Genomic DNA, 19,485 nt, shown 5'->3' with positions numbered 1-19,485 from the left:
TTGTTCAAGAATGAATTCTGTATTCTCAGGGCTCACAATCTCAAGGGAAATAATCTGCTGGCTTTCTAGTTTGTACTGTTTTGTTTCAGAAAGGATTTAGAATGCATTAGTCGAGATGTGCTAGGTTATCCTGCAATAACAACCCAAAATATCAGTGGCTCAACACAGAAGAGTTGATTTCTCATTGCTCATACTACATGTCCATCTTAGGTCGGGGCTTCTGCTCCATTTTGCCTCTTTCAAGGACTTAGGCTGAGGGAGCCTCCACCATCCAGAACCACCACTCTGGCCCTTAGAGGCTTCTGCCCAGAAATGACACGTATACTTCTACCAACAGTTCATTAACCAAATAAGTCACATGGACAAACCTTTCCTCAGGAGGCCAATGTAAACATAAAAGAACAAAGAGTCTTGCCCAACATCCAGTTATAAAAAGGGTTAAGTCACAACCCACTGCAGTCGCCCACCAACAGTGTGCACTGAGGAGAATTCAGGATGGAGAAAAATAGGGTGAAGAATTCTGTGTCTTGGATATATGGCTCCTAGACAGTTAAGATGCATATCTAAGGAGGAATTTCAATGACCCCGGATTCTTGCATCTTCCCATACATAGAAAAGCACTAAAATTCTTAACTTGAGAACTTCCCTGGTTGTCCAGTGGTTAAGACTCCCCCACTCCCAAAGCAGGGGGCCCGGGTTCAATCCCTGGTCAAGGAACTAGATCCCACATGCATGCCACAACTAAGAGTTCAAATGCCACAACTAAGAGCCCGCATGATGCAACTAAATATCCCATGTGCCACAACTAAGACCTGGTGCAGCCAAATAAATAAATAAATAAGTTTTTTTAAAAAAGATGTATGCATGACTATATTTCCCAGTCAAAAATCTCATATATATACTAGTTCCTCCCCTACCTCTTCTGAGAAGTTCCTCAGAGCTGTCTGAGAGGCTATCTCCCAGGCTATAGTCCTCAGTAAGGGTCCCTAAATAAAACTGAAACTGACTGTTCTTGTATGGTGGGGTTTTTTTTTTTCCCAGTTGACACCAGGAATGAAATCTTATGAGCCTGGAAAGAGAAGAACCAGAAGTATCAGTGAACAATTAGTATGACCACCCTAGGTGGGGTGTCTGTGTTTATAAACACGCATGGAAGAGGAAATGCCTCTTGCAGTAAAAACAGAGCATGTGCTTGGTGGCATTGCTAAGTTTCATTTAGCCTTTGAACCATTCACCTCAGTCAATACCCTGTCCCAATCAATCAATCAGTCAGGAGACAAGGCAGCATCCCCAGAGAGCATGGCCTTGTCAATAACAGCCACATTACACTAAAGCCCTTGTATTTCTCACTTTCCATACCCTCCCCGCTGGGTTTTCCCCATTCAGGGATAAGTCTCCCAACTGATAAGACTCTAGTATTTTGGCCTAGAATTTGATAAATAATTATTTTAGTGTTGAGTTACTTCTGAGTCACATGAGTCTGAGAAATGTAAGACTTCCCTATGACCCTGGGCTACTATAAAAGAAAAGCGAAGCCCATGGTCAGGCCCAAGGGCTACGCAAAGTCACTTGGAGTGGTATGACAGGGAGTGGGTCGGGCGTTTCCAGTTGAGCAGAGGAACCAATGTTTGAGGGCTAGTCACAAGCTGGGGGGCCACAGTTGGGAAAGACTAGAGGGAGGTTATGAAAGTTCAGGCAGTTGGGTTCAATGACTATCTCAGGGCCAGACCTCATTGCTGGGTACTTCACCACCTCTGTCTCATTGGGGCCTCTCAACAATCCCAAGTCTCCAAGAAACAGGCTCAGAGATGTGCATAGTCAGAGATCCAGTGAGTGGGTGGAGTGGAACTAGACTCCAGGACACGTCCAAAGCCTGTGCCCCTTCCTCCACTCCAAGCAGTCGGAGAGCCAAGGGCACCTGGCCAAAAGGAACACTTGAGGAGTTGTGAGCTCCTATGAAGAAGGTGCGACTACACTCCAGGACTGCTGTGAGGGAGAAGTCTCGGGCCTCTGGTGGACCCCAGGAAGAGGAGTCGCCCAGAATCTCAAAGAAGTTTCAGGAGCAGCAACGTGCAAACCAATCCAGAGCCCTACCCAGAGCCGGAAAGGTGCCGCCCCTCTAGGAGGCTGAAGCCACTCCAGACTCCATGTAACCAGCAGGGGGTGCCCCATCCCCATGCTCCCACCCAAAGCCTGAAGCTAGGCTGGGCCTGGGGACTTGATTCAGCCCAGGGAAGTCCTTTCCCTGTTAGTGCATTGAAAATGGTTGGAAACTATTATCCCTGGTTACCATTGTGGAATTGCACTGGGTTAGGATAAGGACCCCTGCTCCTTAAATACTAAACATACTGTTTGACACATTTATAAGCTTGTATCATTTTGATAGAGTGTATGTTCTATATCTGACTTGGCCTGGGTGCCCCTGAAAGCAGAGCCTATGGGGTATTGATTTAGCAGGTGACCATAAGGAATGTGAGCAGTAGAGGAGAAAGCACCAAAATAACCCCTCATTACCCAACTGGTCTCTGCACTCAGTCCCCCAGGACATTCTGGGGCACATCATGAAATGTCTCCATACCATCCTGCTGGGAAGGAGAAAAGGAATTTATCCATTGGCTCCTGACCCGCTCTTCCAGCACAGGTCTAAAGGGAGCTTCTGTCCAGTTGTACCTGTGTAAAGCCTGCCCAGGAAGTTCTCCCAGTGGGGGCTGGAATAAAGGTGAGCGAGGGTAAGAGAGTCTGAAGAGATGCACATGCGCTCAGAACCCCACCTGAGAAAGGGACCTAAAGGAAGCAAGAAGACCCTAAGGGAACCACTCACAATAACTACCAAGCTCTTCATCTCAGGGCCCTTTATACTAGGGGGAAGTTGGTGTACGTTTGGAATAGATTCCGGGAAGTGGGATTGCCTGGCTAAAGGGTAAAGGCACATGCAATCTTACTACATGTCAAACCTTCATACCCAGCAGGTTGTACCATTTTTGCATTTTCCCCAACAATTCATGTGAGTGCCAGCTTCCCCACAGCCTTGCCAACGAAATATGTTGGAAAAACTTGGGTTTTTGCTGATCTGACAGGTGAGAAATGACATCTTAGTACATTTTCATTTTGTATTTCTGTTATTATGAGCAAGATTGAGCACCCAGCTTATGCACAAGGATTTTCATGGCTCTAGGCTCTTCATTGCAATGTTAATTATATTAGCTAATTACAGGAAATACAAAACCACAATGAGAGATCACCTCACACCCATTAAGATAATGACTATTAAACAAAGCAAAAACAGAAAATAGCAAGTATTGGTGAGGATGTGGAGAAATTGGAGCCCTTGTACAGTGTTGGTGGGAATGTAAAATCATACAACCACTGTGAAAAACAGTATGGTGGTTCCTTTAAAAATTTAGCATGGGGGCTTCCCTGGTGGCGCAGTGGTTGAGAATCTGCCTGCTAATGCAGGGGACACGGGTTCGAGCCCTGGTCTGGGAGGATCCCACGTGCCGTGGAGCAACTGGGTCTGTGAGCCACAAGTACTGAGCCTGCGCGTCTGGAGCCTGTGCTCCGCAACAAGAGAGGCCGCAATAGTGAGAGGCCCGCGCACAGTGATGAAGAGTGGCCCCCACTTGCCACAACTAGAGAAAGCCCTCGCACAGAAACGAAGACCCAACACAGCCATAAATTAAAAATAAATAAATAAATATTTTTAAAAAAAAGGAAAGCATTAAAAAAAAATATTTAGCATGGGATTACCATATGATCCAGCAATTCCACTGGGTGTGCACCCTAAAGAATTAGAAGCAGAGTTTCAAAGAGATATTTGCACACCCATGTTCACAGCAGCATTATTCACAATAGCCGAAAGGTGGAAGCAACCCACATATCCATTGACAGATGAATGGATAAACAAAATGTGGTGCAGCCATACAATGGAATATTATTCAACCTTAAAAAGCAAGGACATTCTTACACATGCTACAACATAGACAAATCTTGAGGATATTGTGCTGCGTGAAATCAGCCAGTCACGAAAGGACAAATACTATATATGAGGTACTTAGTCAAATTCATAGAAACAGAAAGTAGAATTACCAAGGGCTGGGGATCGGTGGGAGGGAGAAATGGAAAGTCGTTTAATGGGTACAGAATTTCAGTTTTGCAAGATGAAAAGAGTTCTGGAAATGGATGGTGGTTACGGTTGCACAAGAAGGTGAATGTACTTCATGCCACTGAATTGTACACTTAAAATTGGTTAAGATGATAAATTTTACATGTATTTCATCACAATTTTAAAAGGGACAAGAAACAATCCAAACATTGAATACATAGTGAAATAGATTGTGCTACACTCACCCAGTGGGATACATTGCAGCTATAAACAGGAATAAGGAGTATCTCTATGTCCTGCTGAGGTGCGACCTGCAGGATATGTCTGTCATTCAGTGAAGAAAGTAAGGGTGTTGGACTGTAACCCACAGGACTGCAAGTCTTGTAATTGCCCAGCTGTGAGACTAAAGAAAGAGCCCAGAGACATCAACAATTTATTGGATAGGGAATCTTACAAGTCTGAAGCAGAGTCCTGGAGTGGTACCCCACTGTGGGTGGCAGATGGCAGGCAAGACAGGGCAGCAATCTTCACTACTGGCCGGGGGAAGGAGGATACCATTTATAAGGGGGAGTTGACGTTAGGTTGGCTCATCAGTTACCAGGAAAACCAGTGGATGGGGCAAGGGGCAAGCACTAGGCAGTTACTAATGAAGCCCTATGATTAAGCGGTTTGGATAGTCACGTGAGTAGGATGCATGCGAAGCAGGGACTGGTCGAGGAGGGAGTGTACAGAGAGCAAGAGAACAGCCATCTTGAGTGGCCTGACCATGCAAAAGGGTTTACAGGTTTTACTGTATGCTGCAGTAACCAAGAAAGGGAGGAAATGCAAATATATGAGCTTTATATTTTTCAATAGAAACAATTTAAATTTAAAAATTTAATATAAACATTTACCTAGGTGGGGAGGAATGATCAGGGTAGAAGGCACAGGGGTGAAGCTAGACACATCTGTACACACCTTGCTTCATGGTTTTTTCTCTGGAAACACGTAAATGTGTGCACAATTTTTTTTTTTTTAAGAAGTTTATTTATTTATTTATTTATTTATTTATTTATTTATTTATTTATATATTTGGCTGTGTTGGGTTTTCATTTCTGTGCGAGGGCTTTCTCTAGTTGCGGCAAGCGGGGGCCACTCTTCATCGCAGTGCGCGGGCCTCTCACTATCGCGGCCTCTCTCGTTGTGGAGCACAGGCTCCAGACGCGCAGGCTCAGTAGCTGTGGCTCACAGGCTTAGTTGCTCCGCGGCATGTGGGATCTTCCCAGACCAGGGCTCGAACCCGTGTCCCCTGCATTGGCAGGCAGATTCTCAACCACTGCACCACCAGGGAAGCCCCCACAATTTTTTTTTTTAAATTTAATCAATATAGAGTTAGTTGAATTGATTTCTCTGCAGTCTTAGTAAGCATAGCGTGAGAGGGGTATGGATGGTAATTTTTGAGATTTCTTCCACTAGGGTGGGTATAAAAAAAAACACAGAAAATAACAAGTATTGATGAGAATGTGGAGAAATTGGAGCTCATACACTACTGGTGGGAATGTAAAATGACTGCTTTGGAAAATAGCCTGACTTCCTCAAAAATGTAAACACAGAATTAGCATATCCAAGAGAAATGAAAACACACGTCCACACAAAGGCTTGTACACAAATGTTCATAGCAGCTTTATTTATAATAGCCAAAAACTAGGAACAACCCAAATTTCTACCAAAAGGTGAGTAGATAAACAAATTGTGGTGTTTCCATACAATGGAAATGATGAATACAACAACATAGATGAATCTCAAAATAATAATGCAGAGCAAAAGAAACTAGGGTTTTGTTTTTGTTTTTGTTTTTTAGTACATACTGAATAATTCCATTTGCAGAAATTTCTAAAAAAATGAAAACTAATCTATAATGACAAAAAGTAGATCAGTGTTGTCCTGGGGCAGGGGTAGGAGGGAAGAATTACTAAGGAACACAAGGAACTTTTGGGGGTGATGAATATGTTCATTACTTGATTGTGTTGTTGGTTTCATGGGTATATACGTAAGTCAAAACTCATCCAATTATACACTTTAAATATGTGCAATTAATTGTTTACAAAAAATGGATGAGATAATAAACAGTACTTAAAAATTTAAAAACAATGGATGTTGTAAGTTTTGGGAGGACATCTATCTAATTAGAAATTTCTTTCTTTTTTTTAAATTTATTTATTTATTTTATTTATTTTTGGCTGCGTTGGGCCTTCGTTGCTGCGCACGGGCTTTCTCTAAGTTGCGGCGAGCGGGGGCTACTCTTCGTTGCGGTGTGCGGGCTTCTCATTGCAGTGGTTTCTCTTGTCTCGGAGCACAGGCTTTTAGGCACGTGGGCTTCAGTAGTTGTGGCTCACGGGCTTAGTTGTCCCGCGGCATGTGGGATCTTCCTGGACCAGGGCTCTAACCCGTGTCCCCTGCATTGGCAGGCGGATTCTTAACCACTACACCACCAGGAAAGTCCTGTTGTTGTTTTGTCTGTAGTTTGCTTGAAAATCAGGAGCCAAATAATGTCCATGCATTGTAACTAGCTGATATATCTCTTAAGTCTCTTTATAGGTCTGCTCACGGCTCGAGGGTTAGGCTCCACTCTCCCACCTGCCTTTCACTTCTTAGGCTACACACAGGCCGCACCCCAAGCCATTGACTGGCCTTGTGCTTTCTCTCTGGAGAGCTGTGGGACCGCTGGTATGACCCCAGGACATGGATCTCAAGAGTCCAAACCCATCCCCAGCCCCTGTTGAATGCACAGACGCCCCATGACCCTGCTTCCCTTACTTCATGTCAGCTCTGGCTGATTAGAGCTAGGTTGGACATAGACCAGTTAAAACAGACTGAGTATTTGAAGATATTGATACTACAGTTTTATTAAACTTTTGTAGGTGCAGTATATTAGGAGAGGACAGAAAGCAGCAGACACACCACTGGCGTTGGCTCCCAAGGGGGGCAGGAGCCAAAGCTCCTGAACTGTGCTCCAGAGGCAGCTGGTGCTGGTCCCAGTCCTAGGCCACTCCTGCTCCCAGGATCCCAGGCAAGGCCCCCTTCCTCCCTGTCAGCACTCTTCCTGGTGACCAAGCAGGCTCTGTGGACCTTTGGTCCTTGCCCATCCTCTCTGGTCGCCACGGACTTCTGTGGTAATCCCATCCCACACGTGTGCAGATGCACATGAACACCATGGGCACAGGCTTCTGAGTGATCTGGCCCCTGTGCTAGACACGTCTGAGAATCAAAGGCGGGCAAGGCCATGCACAGACAGCCTCCCAGACTGACCAGGTGAGGAGGTTGGTCCTGGTAGGAGTGGCCCCAGGAGTACGAGGGAGGAGACACACATGTGTTGGAACTGGCGGGTGAGGCAGGAGCAATGGTAAGTGACAAGAGGAAGCTGTTCAGAGCTAAGCTAGATAGGGACAGGAAAAGTAGAGAAATGGGGCGAGGCTGTGAACACTTTCCTCCTGGCCAGACACAGGGGAAGCAGGTGATTTTCTGGGAGACACCCCACATCAGCTACCACCAGACAGCTGGGTCCCCTACAAAAGGCAGGAGGGCACAGCCCCAACCTAACCAATGCAAGGCCAATGCATTGGCTCTCCTGGACACATGACCATTGTCTACACCCGCTTGGCAGTCACATCCTGTTCCTCTCCCCTTTTATCCTACATGTATTTTCGAAAGCACTTCTGTCCTGGGAGTTGCAGGTTGTTTTGTGGACACATATTGTTTTTCAGATACAGTCTGCTTTTCCTCTTAAGAGCTGTGCTGCTTCTTATGCTCCTCTGGCTAATATTCTATTCTAGACCCCAATCTCTACACAGTCACCACTAACCATTTTTTTCTTTTTTTTTTTTATTATGGTAAAATACACATGACATAAAATTTACTATCTTAATCATTTTTCAGTGTACTGTTTAGTGGTATTAAACACATTCACATTGTTGTACAATCATCACCACCATCCATCCCCATAACTCTCTTCATCTTGCAAAAGCGAAACCACTGACCATTTTTACTGGCCCAGGTTACTGTCCCAGCTGCCATTTATCACCTGGACTGGTCGGGTGAGTTAAGTGCAGAGCACTGTGGCTGCAGGTAGAGGTCCTGGTCTCATCCCTGCTGCCTGCTGAGCCTGATTCCAGTTCTGGGATTTGCCTCCTGTTATGGACTGAATGTGTCCATAACATATGTCAAAACCCTACCCTGCAATGTGATGGTATTAGAAGGTGGGGCCTTGGGAGATGATTAGGATTAGATGAGATCATGACTTGGAGCCCTCACGATGGGATTAGTGCCTTTATAAGAGTCACAAGAGAGCTGGCTTCCCACCTCTGCTCTCTGCCATGTGAGGACACAAGAAGTTAGCCATCGGCAGGAGGGCCCTGACTTGACCATGCTGACACCCTGACCTAAGATTTCCACCCTCTAAAACTGTGAGGAACTAATTCCGTTGTTTATAAGTCCTCCAGTCTATGATGTTTTGTTACAGCAGCCTGAACTAAGACATCCACAAAAGGTCTGAATTTGGTTAGTCACTGTCACATTCATTTCTCTGCAGGCCATACATCAGCATCTCACACTGCCTTGTCTCCTTGTTGGTATTTGTGGCTGGTACAGATGTTGCTCCACGTTCTTGGGTGTTCAAGAAACATGGTTTTTAACTGCTTTTCAATAACTCAATTTGTATGTCAAACCTGCCACTCTGCTGCAGTGGTGGAAACTTAACTTCAGTCTATTTGGAGCATTCCTCACCTACCTTTCCTAGGATGTATCTAAATACTGACCTAATACTAAGTAAGGCATTTTAATAGCAAGACTGTCTTTGCTGGCATGTCTCTCATCCTTGTTCCCCCAACACTTTCTATCACTTATTCTCTGCCTCCATTGGCTGCCCATTTATTTTGCCCCTAAGAACACTGTGGCCTATTACCATCATTACCACAGGTCTCTGAGAAGCGAGGCCCCCCAAGTTGCCATTCCACTCTTGCTGCAAAGTAACGATAAGAATGCCCTCCTGGCTTCTGATCTGTAAATGTCACCATCCAGAATGGTTAAGTGCCATTCCCGAATCCCATTATCCCCAGTGACACTAGGGAGCCCAGTTCCATGGCAGCATCTCCTGCTGTCAACCCTGGCCTACCGGGGACAGCCATCAGCACCTTCTCCATGATGCAATGCCCCCCCTCACTGTCATATTCCCTACTGCTTTAGCCAAAGGAGCGTCCTCTGGGCAGCTCCCAGAGAACAGAGTCAAATGGTGAATCTTCTGGTCTCATGTAATAAACCCATTCTAACATTCCCACTTCCCTGTAGCCTTCAGACCCTTCTTTAAACTCAGCCAAGGCAATTCTGGCGTCTCCGCCTCATTGACCTCAGGCCACCATCGTGTCCAATTTTCCAGAGTCATCTGGTAGCACATTAGGAGAAGCTCCGGGTGTTCTTGGCAGAACTCTAGTCTTGAGTCATGGGAAATGTTCCATTGCAATCAACTTCCTACCCAGTCTTATATACCGACCCCCCCACCCTCTAGATCCACCCCCACATCTGTTCCCCCAGAGGTCCTGCGGTTAGACATGTCCTGCAGCCTTTTGGACGATCAAGCTATTTCCTTCTAGAGTAGGGACTGTGCTTCACTGCTTGGGCTATGCTGAGACTCGATCCTAGTTATTGGTCTAGAGGCAATGAGAGGTGGAGCTTCAGAAGGATTAGCATCATTTTATGACATCTACCTCAGGTGAGATCGTTGCATTGTCTCCAGGAAAAATAAAGCTGTTCTTCTCTATCAAGGGAAGGAGCAGCTGCTGCTGGCCAGAAGGGTTCAGGGGCTCTGGGGGCTCAAGGTTCTTAGGTATATCCACCCAAACATCCCCATGCCAGGCCTTGAGGTCCCATTCCTTCCCCTTAAAACACTTGACTTTAGTACAGGAAAATTGTTGAGGATGCACGGGTCTTCTCTGCAGCTCTACTGCCCTTGATTAAATGTTGAGCCTTATTTTCAGCACACTCTGCTTCCTGGCCACAGAAGTGAGCAGTTCTTTACATGTTGCCCTGGGAGACTTTCCAGCTTTCACATCATGCCCTGAGTTGAGTGGGCTAAGAAGAGCCTTTCATTCTTTCTTCAAAGCTTCTAAGACAGTTTAGAAAAGTTAACCACCTCCATAATCCTTGTAATTACAGCTGCCTCCATATCTTTCAAGTGCCAAAGCTACTACATAAGCCAAACTTTCCCTTCAATTTCTATCTCATTCCAATCCACCAAAGGTAAGAGTCTTATGCTTCAGGACACTAGGGGTTACTACCATCCTTCTCACCAACAGTGGTGAGAGGTCTTTGTTGCCTTCTGAATGGGGGGGTGATCTAGTTCTAGATTCCTTTCCCTATGGCCTGCCTTCTAGTGCTACTTCCTACTAACTGCCTTAGCTTGAATCCCCATAAAAGCAGAGCCTGAGCTTAGAACTTGGGTGCAGTTTATCTGGTAGATGATTCCACGAACTGAGAGAGGGGGAGTGAGGAAAATGGTAGAAGGAAAATTCAACAAAGTGTGTTTTGGTTTCTGTCCTCTACTGGAGGTTGCCCCAGAAGGCATTAACTCTCCTGCACTCCCAGGCTATGTCTGTGGGTTGAGAGAGCTCCTGAGGCTTAGGAGAAAGCCCTGAAGCAGAAAGGCAGAGAAACCCACAGTAGACACTTGAAATGAGGCACTGACAGTATACGCAGAGCCATCCACCATAGTTGCGGCAAAAATCAGAGGTGGACTTATCAGATGCAACCAAAAGTTCCAAAAGCATCTGGTACACCTTCCCTGCCTCCTAGAGGATTAGATACCTATGACAATACCAAAGGCCAAACACCATCTGCTCCTGGGATTCAGGTGCCTGTCTCTTATAGACCTCTGTTCATTCTAGAAATATCTAGAGAGAGCCTAGTAAGTGTTAAGCACTTTTCTAACTAAGATACAGGAAAAAAAAAAAAAAAAACCCTATGGAACTTACACTCTAGTTGGGGCGGAGGGGGTGGAGGGAGACTGACAAAATACATAGCATGTCAAATGGTGACAGATGCTAGATAACAAAGCAGGAAAGGAGAATAAGTTGTGCTCGTTTGGTTGGGTGTGGAGAGAATGCATGCTCTTTTAAATAAAGTCATTAGGGAAAACTTCACTGAAAAGGTGACATTTAAGTAGACACCTGAAGGAAGTAAAATCAGCAAGACACTGAGAAGGAGCAACTGTGAGGTAGGAGAGAAATCAGAAGAGTGTAGTGTCCTAGAAGACAAGTGAAGATGAGGAGGCGTCAACTGCATGAAATGCTGCTGATGGGCCAAGATGAGGATGGAGAATTAGCCAAAGGACTTAACACTGGAGTCAATTTCATCCTTGACAAGAGCAGGCTGGGGAGACTCGGAGGTGAGAAATCCAAAGTTGAGGGGAACTAAGAGCAAAGAGGGAGGGGAGGAATTGAAGACAGTGAATATAAGCAACTTTTTGGAGTTTAGTTATACAGGGAAGCAGAGAAATGGGGCAGTAGCTGGAAAGTAATGTAGGGTCAAGAAAGGACTTTTTTCCAAGATGGAAGACCTACCAGGATCTCTACTTCCATTTCTCTTCATCTTTCCTCTTGCTGTAGACAAATCTACAGCCTTTTTGACCTCCCTCCTCAAGCCCAAAAAATATTTTTTCAAAGCTCTGTTCCCCAGAGGGTTCTGAGCTGTAGAAGATGAAAGCCACAAAGAGTTCTTTGTTCCTACTTTCTGCTCTGTCACACACACACAGCCCCACCCCCACCCCAGGAGCAATGAGCTTGCTGCCTCAGTCAGGGGGTGAAATTCCAGAGCAGAAAGAACAAAGTCAGATATCTTAAAATATCATTCTGCCCCATTTGATCTGGGTCCTTTATCCACTTGGATACCTGTCCCTAAACATGGGGTTCCCCATCTGCTGCTGATCTGGCAGGGCAGATACTTTTCTCTGTTCTAGAAAATAAACTATTTGTTTGCAAGTGCTCTGGCCAAAGCAATATTCCCTGAACTTTAGGCACTCTTGGATCACCTTTATGATTTTTGCTATTTCCCCATACCACATAGTTTTTATCTCATGTTTTAATGTAAAGCACTTTCCTCCTTAAAAAAAAATCTTTTTTTATTGTGGTAAAATTCACATAAAACTCACTCTTTTAAAGTGTACAATTCAGTGGCTTTTAGAACATTCACAATGTTGTACAACCATTACCACTACAGCTCCAAAACATTTTTCATCAAACCAAAAGGAAACCCTGCTCCTGTTAAGTAGTCACTCCTTCCTCCCCACATCCCCCAGCTGTGGATTTGTCTATTCTGGATATTTTATATAAACAAAATCATACAATATGTGGTCCTTTGCATCTGGCTTCTTTCACTTAGTATAATTTCTCCATCAGTGCCTTATTTTGTGTTTTTTTCTAGGTATTGTTTTGATTCCCTTCTCATTTCCTTTTCTGTATATTTTTTATTTTCTAAGTTATTCTAAAAGGAAATTATATTTTACAACTATTTAAAAATATTTTAATCCATGTTAATATAAATATAGAATTATTAAAATACAAAAGAGCACTGCTCAAAAGAAATGTTTTTTAAGCATAGTGTCTAATGACATGTTTTGTGTTGTTTTGCTGATTTAATTAGGCAACATTTTTATACAAAGTAGTGGTTTAGTAATCCCTAGTCTTTCTCCTGAAAGCAAGTTAGGCTGAAGAAGGACACCCACTTCTCTCAAAGTTTTCACATGGCTCTAGGAAAATGTGTTGGAATCCTACCGGACTTAAGTTTCACTGGGTGCTGAAAGGGCCTGTCTACATTCCAAGGAAAGGTTGCAGATTGCAAGGACCAGTGTCATCACCTTTGTTATGCAGCCACATCACTCACAACACCCTCACCAAAAGCACTTTATATGATACCTTGGGCACAGGGCTCCCCATGCCCCAGGAGAGAACATCGATCTAGAACGGATATAGAAGGAGGTCCAAAATCAGACACCTATAGGAGGAAAGGAGTGAAGCTGAGCAGGAGCTGACAGCCACAATTCAGGCAACTGCTGCTGGGCAAAACCAAGGTCCAGCATGGCTGAGTCTTCCGGGTTTTCAGGAGAAGACGGGAAATCTGGATTTTTAATGTGAAATCTCCAAATTCTTAAATGTTGGCAACTCATGCAAAACTGTAAAATAAAGTGGGTCGAGCAAATCCTATCTGTGCGCTGGATTAGCTCTGGACAGTGCTTGTTTGTATCCCCGACCCATAATTCTAGAGAGAGGAAAAGGAAACCCGTAACGAAGAAGCGACTCGCCAAAAGCCACACAGCCAGGAGGGGGAGGCAGAGCTCAAAGTTTCGAGAGATTCTTTCGGGAAACAGTTTCCAGGTCGTAAAATACACTTTTATCCTGGACTCAGGCTGAAACCCGTCCCGGGAGCGCCTCAGGGAGGGAAAGGCCAACTGTAAGGTCACCGACCCCGCCCGCCCAACCGCACCCTCCATCCCTGGGCCCAGGTTTCCCTGTCTCCCGGACTTTGCCCTCCGTCCCTTGGGCCAAGAGAGCCATTGCTGCCACTACCTCTCATCGCCTGCCATCCCCGCCCCCTGCTGCACTGTTGCAAGCCTGGCTCCTACTCCGCGTTCCCAACGGGCTGCAAACATCTTCCTCCACCGCCCTATCGCACCCTCCCGAGACGGGCTGCTGGCTGAGTCTCCCCTCCACACCAGGCCCGGAGTGATGGTCCCTGAAGGCGCGCAGCGAGCCGCTGCGCGCCCGGAGCCCAGTCCTGGCCGGGCCCTCGAGGGGCCACAGGAACGCGCCAGAGCCTCAGGTGAGGAGCGAGGTGCGCATGCGCCGCACGGGTTTTATTGCGTCACCGCGACTCTGGAGCCCGCGGCTCGATCAGGAGCACGCCGCCCGCGCCTTCGCGCTTGCGCATCTTCCTCTGCCAGGCGCGCGCCGCAGCGGCAGTGCTTGCCTCGTGGTCTATCTTCTTTTCCAACAGGTGCATGCGCGCTGTGGTCTCCGTCAGCATGTCCATGAGCAGTTCCTGCTGCAGCTTCAGGTAGTTGTTCTCCTCCAGCAGCACCTGGCTCTTGATCCGCTGCACCTGCGCCTTCCAGCCCGAGGTGGTCGGCGAGGGCAGCTGCGGCCGCGACCGCACCGGCTGGCCCTCCGCGGTCCACCGGCCGCCGCGGAACACGAAGGCCTCGTCGCTGAGACGCGTGCGCGGCGTGCCGTAGCTGAGGCCTAGCTCTGCCTGGCGCGTCTGGTGGTCCAGCAGGTAGAAGGTGGACATGGAGGAGATGCGGCGCAGCGGAGGGCGCCGCGGCGAGAAGCGCCGCGAGAAATGGTGGGCCCAGAACTGCCGGAGCTGCTCCCACAGGCGGCTCGCGTGGCCCGAGGCCGGGCACCCGAAGGCCTCCAGGGCAAGGGCCGGGCGGGCCTCGTTGGGCGCACGGATACCCGGAGCAGAGCCTCGAGGACGCGGGCGACCCAGGCTGCTCCCTTGCCTCGCAAGCCTCGATGTCCAGAATGATAAAGGCGAGCCAGGGGCACTGCTGGGGAGCAAGAATCTGGGTGAGCAACCTGCTTGGACGAGCTGCCTCCTCAAACCGCGAGGCCTGGTGGGCAGGGCTCAGGCCCGCAGCTGGCGCTCAGGGTTAACCAGCTGCTGGCCACTGGGGAGTCCATCCCTGCACACTCGCACTAGCAGCAGTCTCCCCGAAACCCCCTTCCCTAAAGACTACTCTGTCAGGCTTTGGGGATAGATAGGCAGGTGAAGGACCAGAACCTTGCTCTCTGAGTGCTGGGTGGCTGCTGGAAGGGGTTAATAGGCCCTTAAGGGAGGAAGGAATGATAGCAGAGACAAGTAGGTACTTAAAAGACGCACAGGAATTTGACAGGTAGATTGGGGGTGGATAAGGGAGAGCCTCTAGGCAGAGTGAAGAGCTAGGCAAGGCTCGAATGTTGCACATGTGAGGAAGAGCTTGGGGTAGGATTGGTGTAGGGTACTGAGCTGGAAATAGCAGAAGAGGAAGCTGGAAAGGGGGACCAGGGCACTATATGAGGGTGCTGTACAGGCAGGCTTAAAAGTTTAGACTTCCTTCTGTGGGTTAGAGGGCGCTACTGAAGCATTGCAAAGCCAGGGCTGGATCTACATTCTGAAAAGTATCTGGTGGATGTCTAGCATACCCAACAGCATTACTGCCCTCGTCATTCAGTTATTTTACAACCTTGAACTGACTGGCACCTGCTTTGTGCCAGGCCCTGGTCTGGGTGGAGGGTCCCAGCACAGCCTATGCCTTCCCTCAAGATGCTCCTGGTCCAGCTGGGAACCAGTTGTGTGCGTGTAGATCACAGTCTGGTGTAGTCAGTCCAGTAGGGGCATGTGCCATGGGCTAGGACCTATGCTTAGGGCTTGAGCCAACAGGGGTTGCGCAGACTGGACGTGACTTTTATTCCAAGCAGACTACATGCTCAAGGAAGCTAAAGTCCAGATAACAGACATGTCTCGTACTCCCTCTCCCCCCATTCCTGTACGTGCTGATTCTGTTGTGTGAGAAAGAAGACTGTATGCTTTCTTTTGAATTCTTCTCTCTATGGAGAGTGAAAAGAGAAGGAACCCTGGGGCAGGGTTCCCTCTGTCATGCCTTCATTAATTCAAAACACACAAATACTCCTCACACATAGCTGGGCAGTACTATCCCCTAGATCTGGCTCAGGGACATGTCTCTTGGAAGCCCAAGGCTAGAACCTGGCCCACCCTTGAGGTTGCATCTTTCCAGAGGATCCTTCCCCGATAATCCTCACATGTTGTACCTCACCTGGAGGATGTGTTGGAGGTGCCAAGCTGCTGCTCCCAGGCCTGGCCCCATCTTTGAACCACTCAGTTGCTGTCTACTGGCTATGACTCACAATGCCTCTAGGCCAGATCAGCTAAGCTATAAAACAGACCCCTGGGCTCTCCCCTGTATTCATTCAGCACACTTATTGAGTGCCTTCTGTGTTCCAGACACTGTTCTTCCAACGTGACGAAGATCTTCCATCACCAAGCTATCATTCTTAGGGGGGAGAAGGTCATAAGCAGAGCCTAAGATAGGAATTTGTTCTAGGGGATTGAACAAAATAGTCCCTCATGAAGCTTACCAAGGGTGTCATGGGTCAGGTTTCCTAGAAGCAGAGCCTCAGATGAGAATTTTTGAGGGATTTACTGGGGAAGTGTTCTCGGGAGAAGGGAGTAAGGGAAGCAGGACAGGGCAGGGAAAAGAGCTAAAGCTAAGCAGGAATGTGGCCTCAAGTGGAGACTAGCTCTAGCCAGATCCCACGGGGAACTGTAGAAATTATGCCACAGAGTTAAGTCTCCTTACTGCGAGGGAGCCAATCTTTTGTGCCCTTCTTCTCCCCCACCCAGCCTTCATTTCAGTCAGTCATTGTCAGGGGCATCTGTGAGTTGTCAGCCAACACTTAAGGCACCTATGGGGTGGGTGCACCCCCAGTAAAGGGATTTGTAGGATGTCAACAGCATAAAAGAGGGAGGAAGAGAATAGATAATAAAAATGAAAGGAAATGGGGCTTCCCTGGTGGCACAGTGGTTGAGAATCCGCCTGCCAATGCAGGGGGCACGGGTTCAATCCCTGGTCCAGGAACATACCACATCCTGCAGAGCGACTAAGCCCGTGCGCCACAACTACTGAGCCTGTGCTGCTGAGCCCGCGCGCCTAGAGCCCATGCTCTGCAACAAACGAAGCCACCGCAACGAGAAGACTGCGCACACCGCAACGAAGAGTAGCCCCCACTTCCTGCAATTAGAGAAAGCCCGCGCACAGCAACGAAGACCCAATGCAGCCAATAAAAAAATAAGTTTATTAAAAAAAATTTTAGTTATTCTAGTGGGTGTGTCTAAATTGTGATTTTGATTTCATTTCTCTGTTGGCTAATAATGTTGAGTGTCTTTTCATGTGCTTATTTGTTACCCTTGTTGCTGAAGTTCTTGTCTTTTGACCTTTTTTTTTTTTAAACTGGATTGTTTGTCTTGTTGAGTGTAAGTTTTTAATGCTAGATAAAAGTCCTTTGTCAGATATGTTTTGCAAATATTTTTTTCCCGGTCTATGGCTTGCCTATTAAAGCAGAAGTTTTTAATAAAGTCCAATATATCAATTTTTACTTTGACCCTCAAAAGGTCATGCTTTTCATGCCATATTAAAGAACGCTTTGCCAAACTAAAAGTTTCACCATTTTAGCTTTACATTTTGTGTTCCATTTTGAGTCAATTTTTGTTGATAGTGTTCTTTTCATATGGATGTCAAGTTGACCCAGCACCATTTATAAAGACTAGCCTTTCCTCACTATTTGCGGTTGTGTCTTTATTGTTCATCATGTGACTGTGTATGTATGACTGTTTCTGGGCTCTCTATTCTCTTTATTGTTCTTTTTATTCTTGTACCAATACCATATTTTCTTAATTATTGTAGCTTACAGTAAGTCTTTATCTGGTAATGTAAATCTTCAAACAATTTTTTTAAGAGTGCTTTGGTTTTCTAGGTCCTTGGAATTTTCATATAATTTCAATTCCATGTAATTGAATTTCTATCCTAATTTTAGAATTAGAATGTCAGTTTCCGCAAATAAACCTTTATGCTCACTGTTCAAAGCTCTCTCTTATCATCAGGATAAGCTTGAATCAGCCCTCAGAAGGTTGTCTAATGGACATGGAATCAGAGCCCAGGAATATTTTAACGCAGCCAATCACACATTCGCCTTCTCTCCCTCACTCCCTCTTCCACCACCCCCCCCCAATTGTGTCTGTGTTATTAAAGCTACTTTTCATTAACACTCATGACATTTCAGGAAGGTCCTGAGTGATCATCAGGAATGGTATTCAGCAACTTTCGGTTTCCCTATTTCCATGGTCTACAAAAGAGGAAAAACTACAAAAACCAAGGAAGTCTTTTTTGATGATTTGAAAAGGAAAAGTTTAGAGGAGGAATAATTCCCACTTAACATGTTAACTCCTTTCACAAACAGACCTTGATTTTGAGGAAATTTGATGAAAACTGTAGTTTGTTTTTTTTTTTGTTGCACGGTGCAGCATGCGGGATCCCAGTTCCCCTAACAGTGATCAAACCCACGACCCCTGAAGTGGAAGCACGGAGTCCCAACCACTGGACTGCCAGGGAAGTCCCGAAAACTGTAGAATTTTAAAATGCACAGTCAATAACAATGGTTCCTGGCTCCTTTGAGGGACTCCATTTAAATGTCACTGAAAAGACCAGATTTGGAGCCTGTGAGGAAAGGAGTGCCCGGTCCCAAAAGGTCTGAGTTTAAGGACATAAAGCTCATTCTGATGGCACAGAGGAAAGGAGAGAGGACTTAAAAAAGAATTTTCATTTCTTCACAGCCATAGTGGCTGTAAATGTCAGTGGATCTCTTCTCTTGGCAACCAAGAGGAATAGTTCCAAAACCAAGGAAGCAAAATCTTGTTTACCCTCATGACCATTTCAATCCCGCTTCTAAGATAATCTGTTAGTGATATTTACCCTTCCCTGAAACAGTGAGGGGTTCTCTGTGCTAATATAGTTTTTTAAAAAAGCCAAATATTTGCATTTGTATAAGACCTGATAAAAAACAGTAATTCAAGTAGTACGGAACACAAGAAGAACATAGTTATACAAAATGCACACGCTTCACCCGGTACTTCCATTTTCTGCACGGTGCCTTTTTAGGATGCATGAAAGGATGCCCATCCCCTATGTGGTTCATCCTTCCCTTGGGCTTTTTCTTCTTTAGCTTCTCCTTCAGCCTTCCTCTTGGGCTTGGTGGTTTCAGCAGGGGTGGGATGCAGCATGAGGGGTGACCACAGTGGTGGTCTAAGGGTTGCTGTTACTTCTTCTCATACCCATGCTGCTCCCAAGCCATTTTGCCTTAAAGTTAGTTATATGCATGTTCTTTGGAATCTGCAATACTCTATAGAAAATGTTTAAATTTTGTTTTAAAAAATAACTGAAAAAAAGTGTTGATGATGTTCTATCTGCTCTAGATAAACCACCAGGAAGCGCCCTGGAACCTAAGAGTCTGCACCTGGGTTTGAGTGGTGGTGGCTAACCAGAGGGGAAGGTACGCAGACAGGCATGAGAGCACTGAGTTCCCCTGAGAATGGAAGATTTCAAAGTCTTCTGAAGAGTGAAAAGTGGACTTAGAATGTACATCATGGCACAGTACAGAGTGTGCGCCAGCTGAATTTGGAAACATCTGCCTCAGGGCACTGGGAGCAGATCACAGGTCAAATAGCACTTATTTTCAGCAGAAAAACATTTTTTGTTGTCCTATTGAAATGTTAATTTAAATGCTTTATAGGTAATTTATAAATCT

General features: G+C 46.2%; 1 protein-coding gene across 1 annotated transcript; it reads right to left on the bottom strand.

Moving 5' to 3' along the window:
- Positions 1-4,643: 4,643 nt before the first annotated feature.
- On the bottom strand, positions 4,644-14,539 carry CBY3 (chibby family member 3). The gene has a single exon (XM_082379586.1). It carries the CDS (start codon positions 14,411-14,413, stop codon positions 13,988-13,990), a length of 426 nt encoding a protein of 141 aa, XP_082235712.1. The 5' UTR covers positions 14,414-14,539; the 3' UTR covers positions 4,644-13,987.
- Between the last annotated feature and the right edge of the window lie 4,946 nt (positions 14,540-19,485).

This window comes from Balaenoptera borealis (assembly GCF_965194805.1).
Source record: "Balaenoptera borealis genome assembly, chromosome: 2".
Classification (NCBI taxonomy): domain Eukaryota; kingdom Metazoa; phylum Chordata; class Mammalia; order Artiodactyla; family Balaenopteridae; genus Balaenoptera; species Balaenoptera borealis.
Note: the sequence above shows the minus strand (reverse complement) of the source record. Positions and strands in the feature narration are given on the sequence as shown.

Bases quoted from the DNA above. Each gene is read 5' to 3' on its own strand.
- CBY3 (XM_082379586.1), bottom strand. From the start codon at position 14,413: ATGTCCACCTTCTACCTGCTGGACCACCAGACGCGCCAGGCAGAGCTA.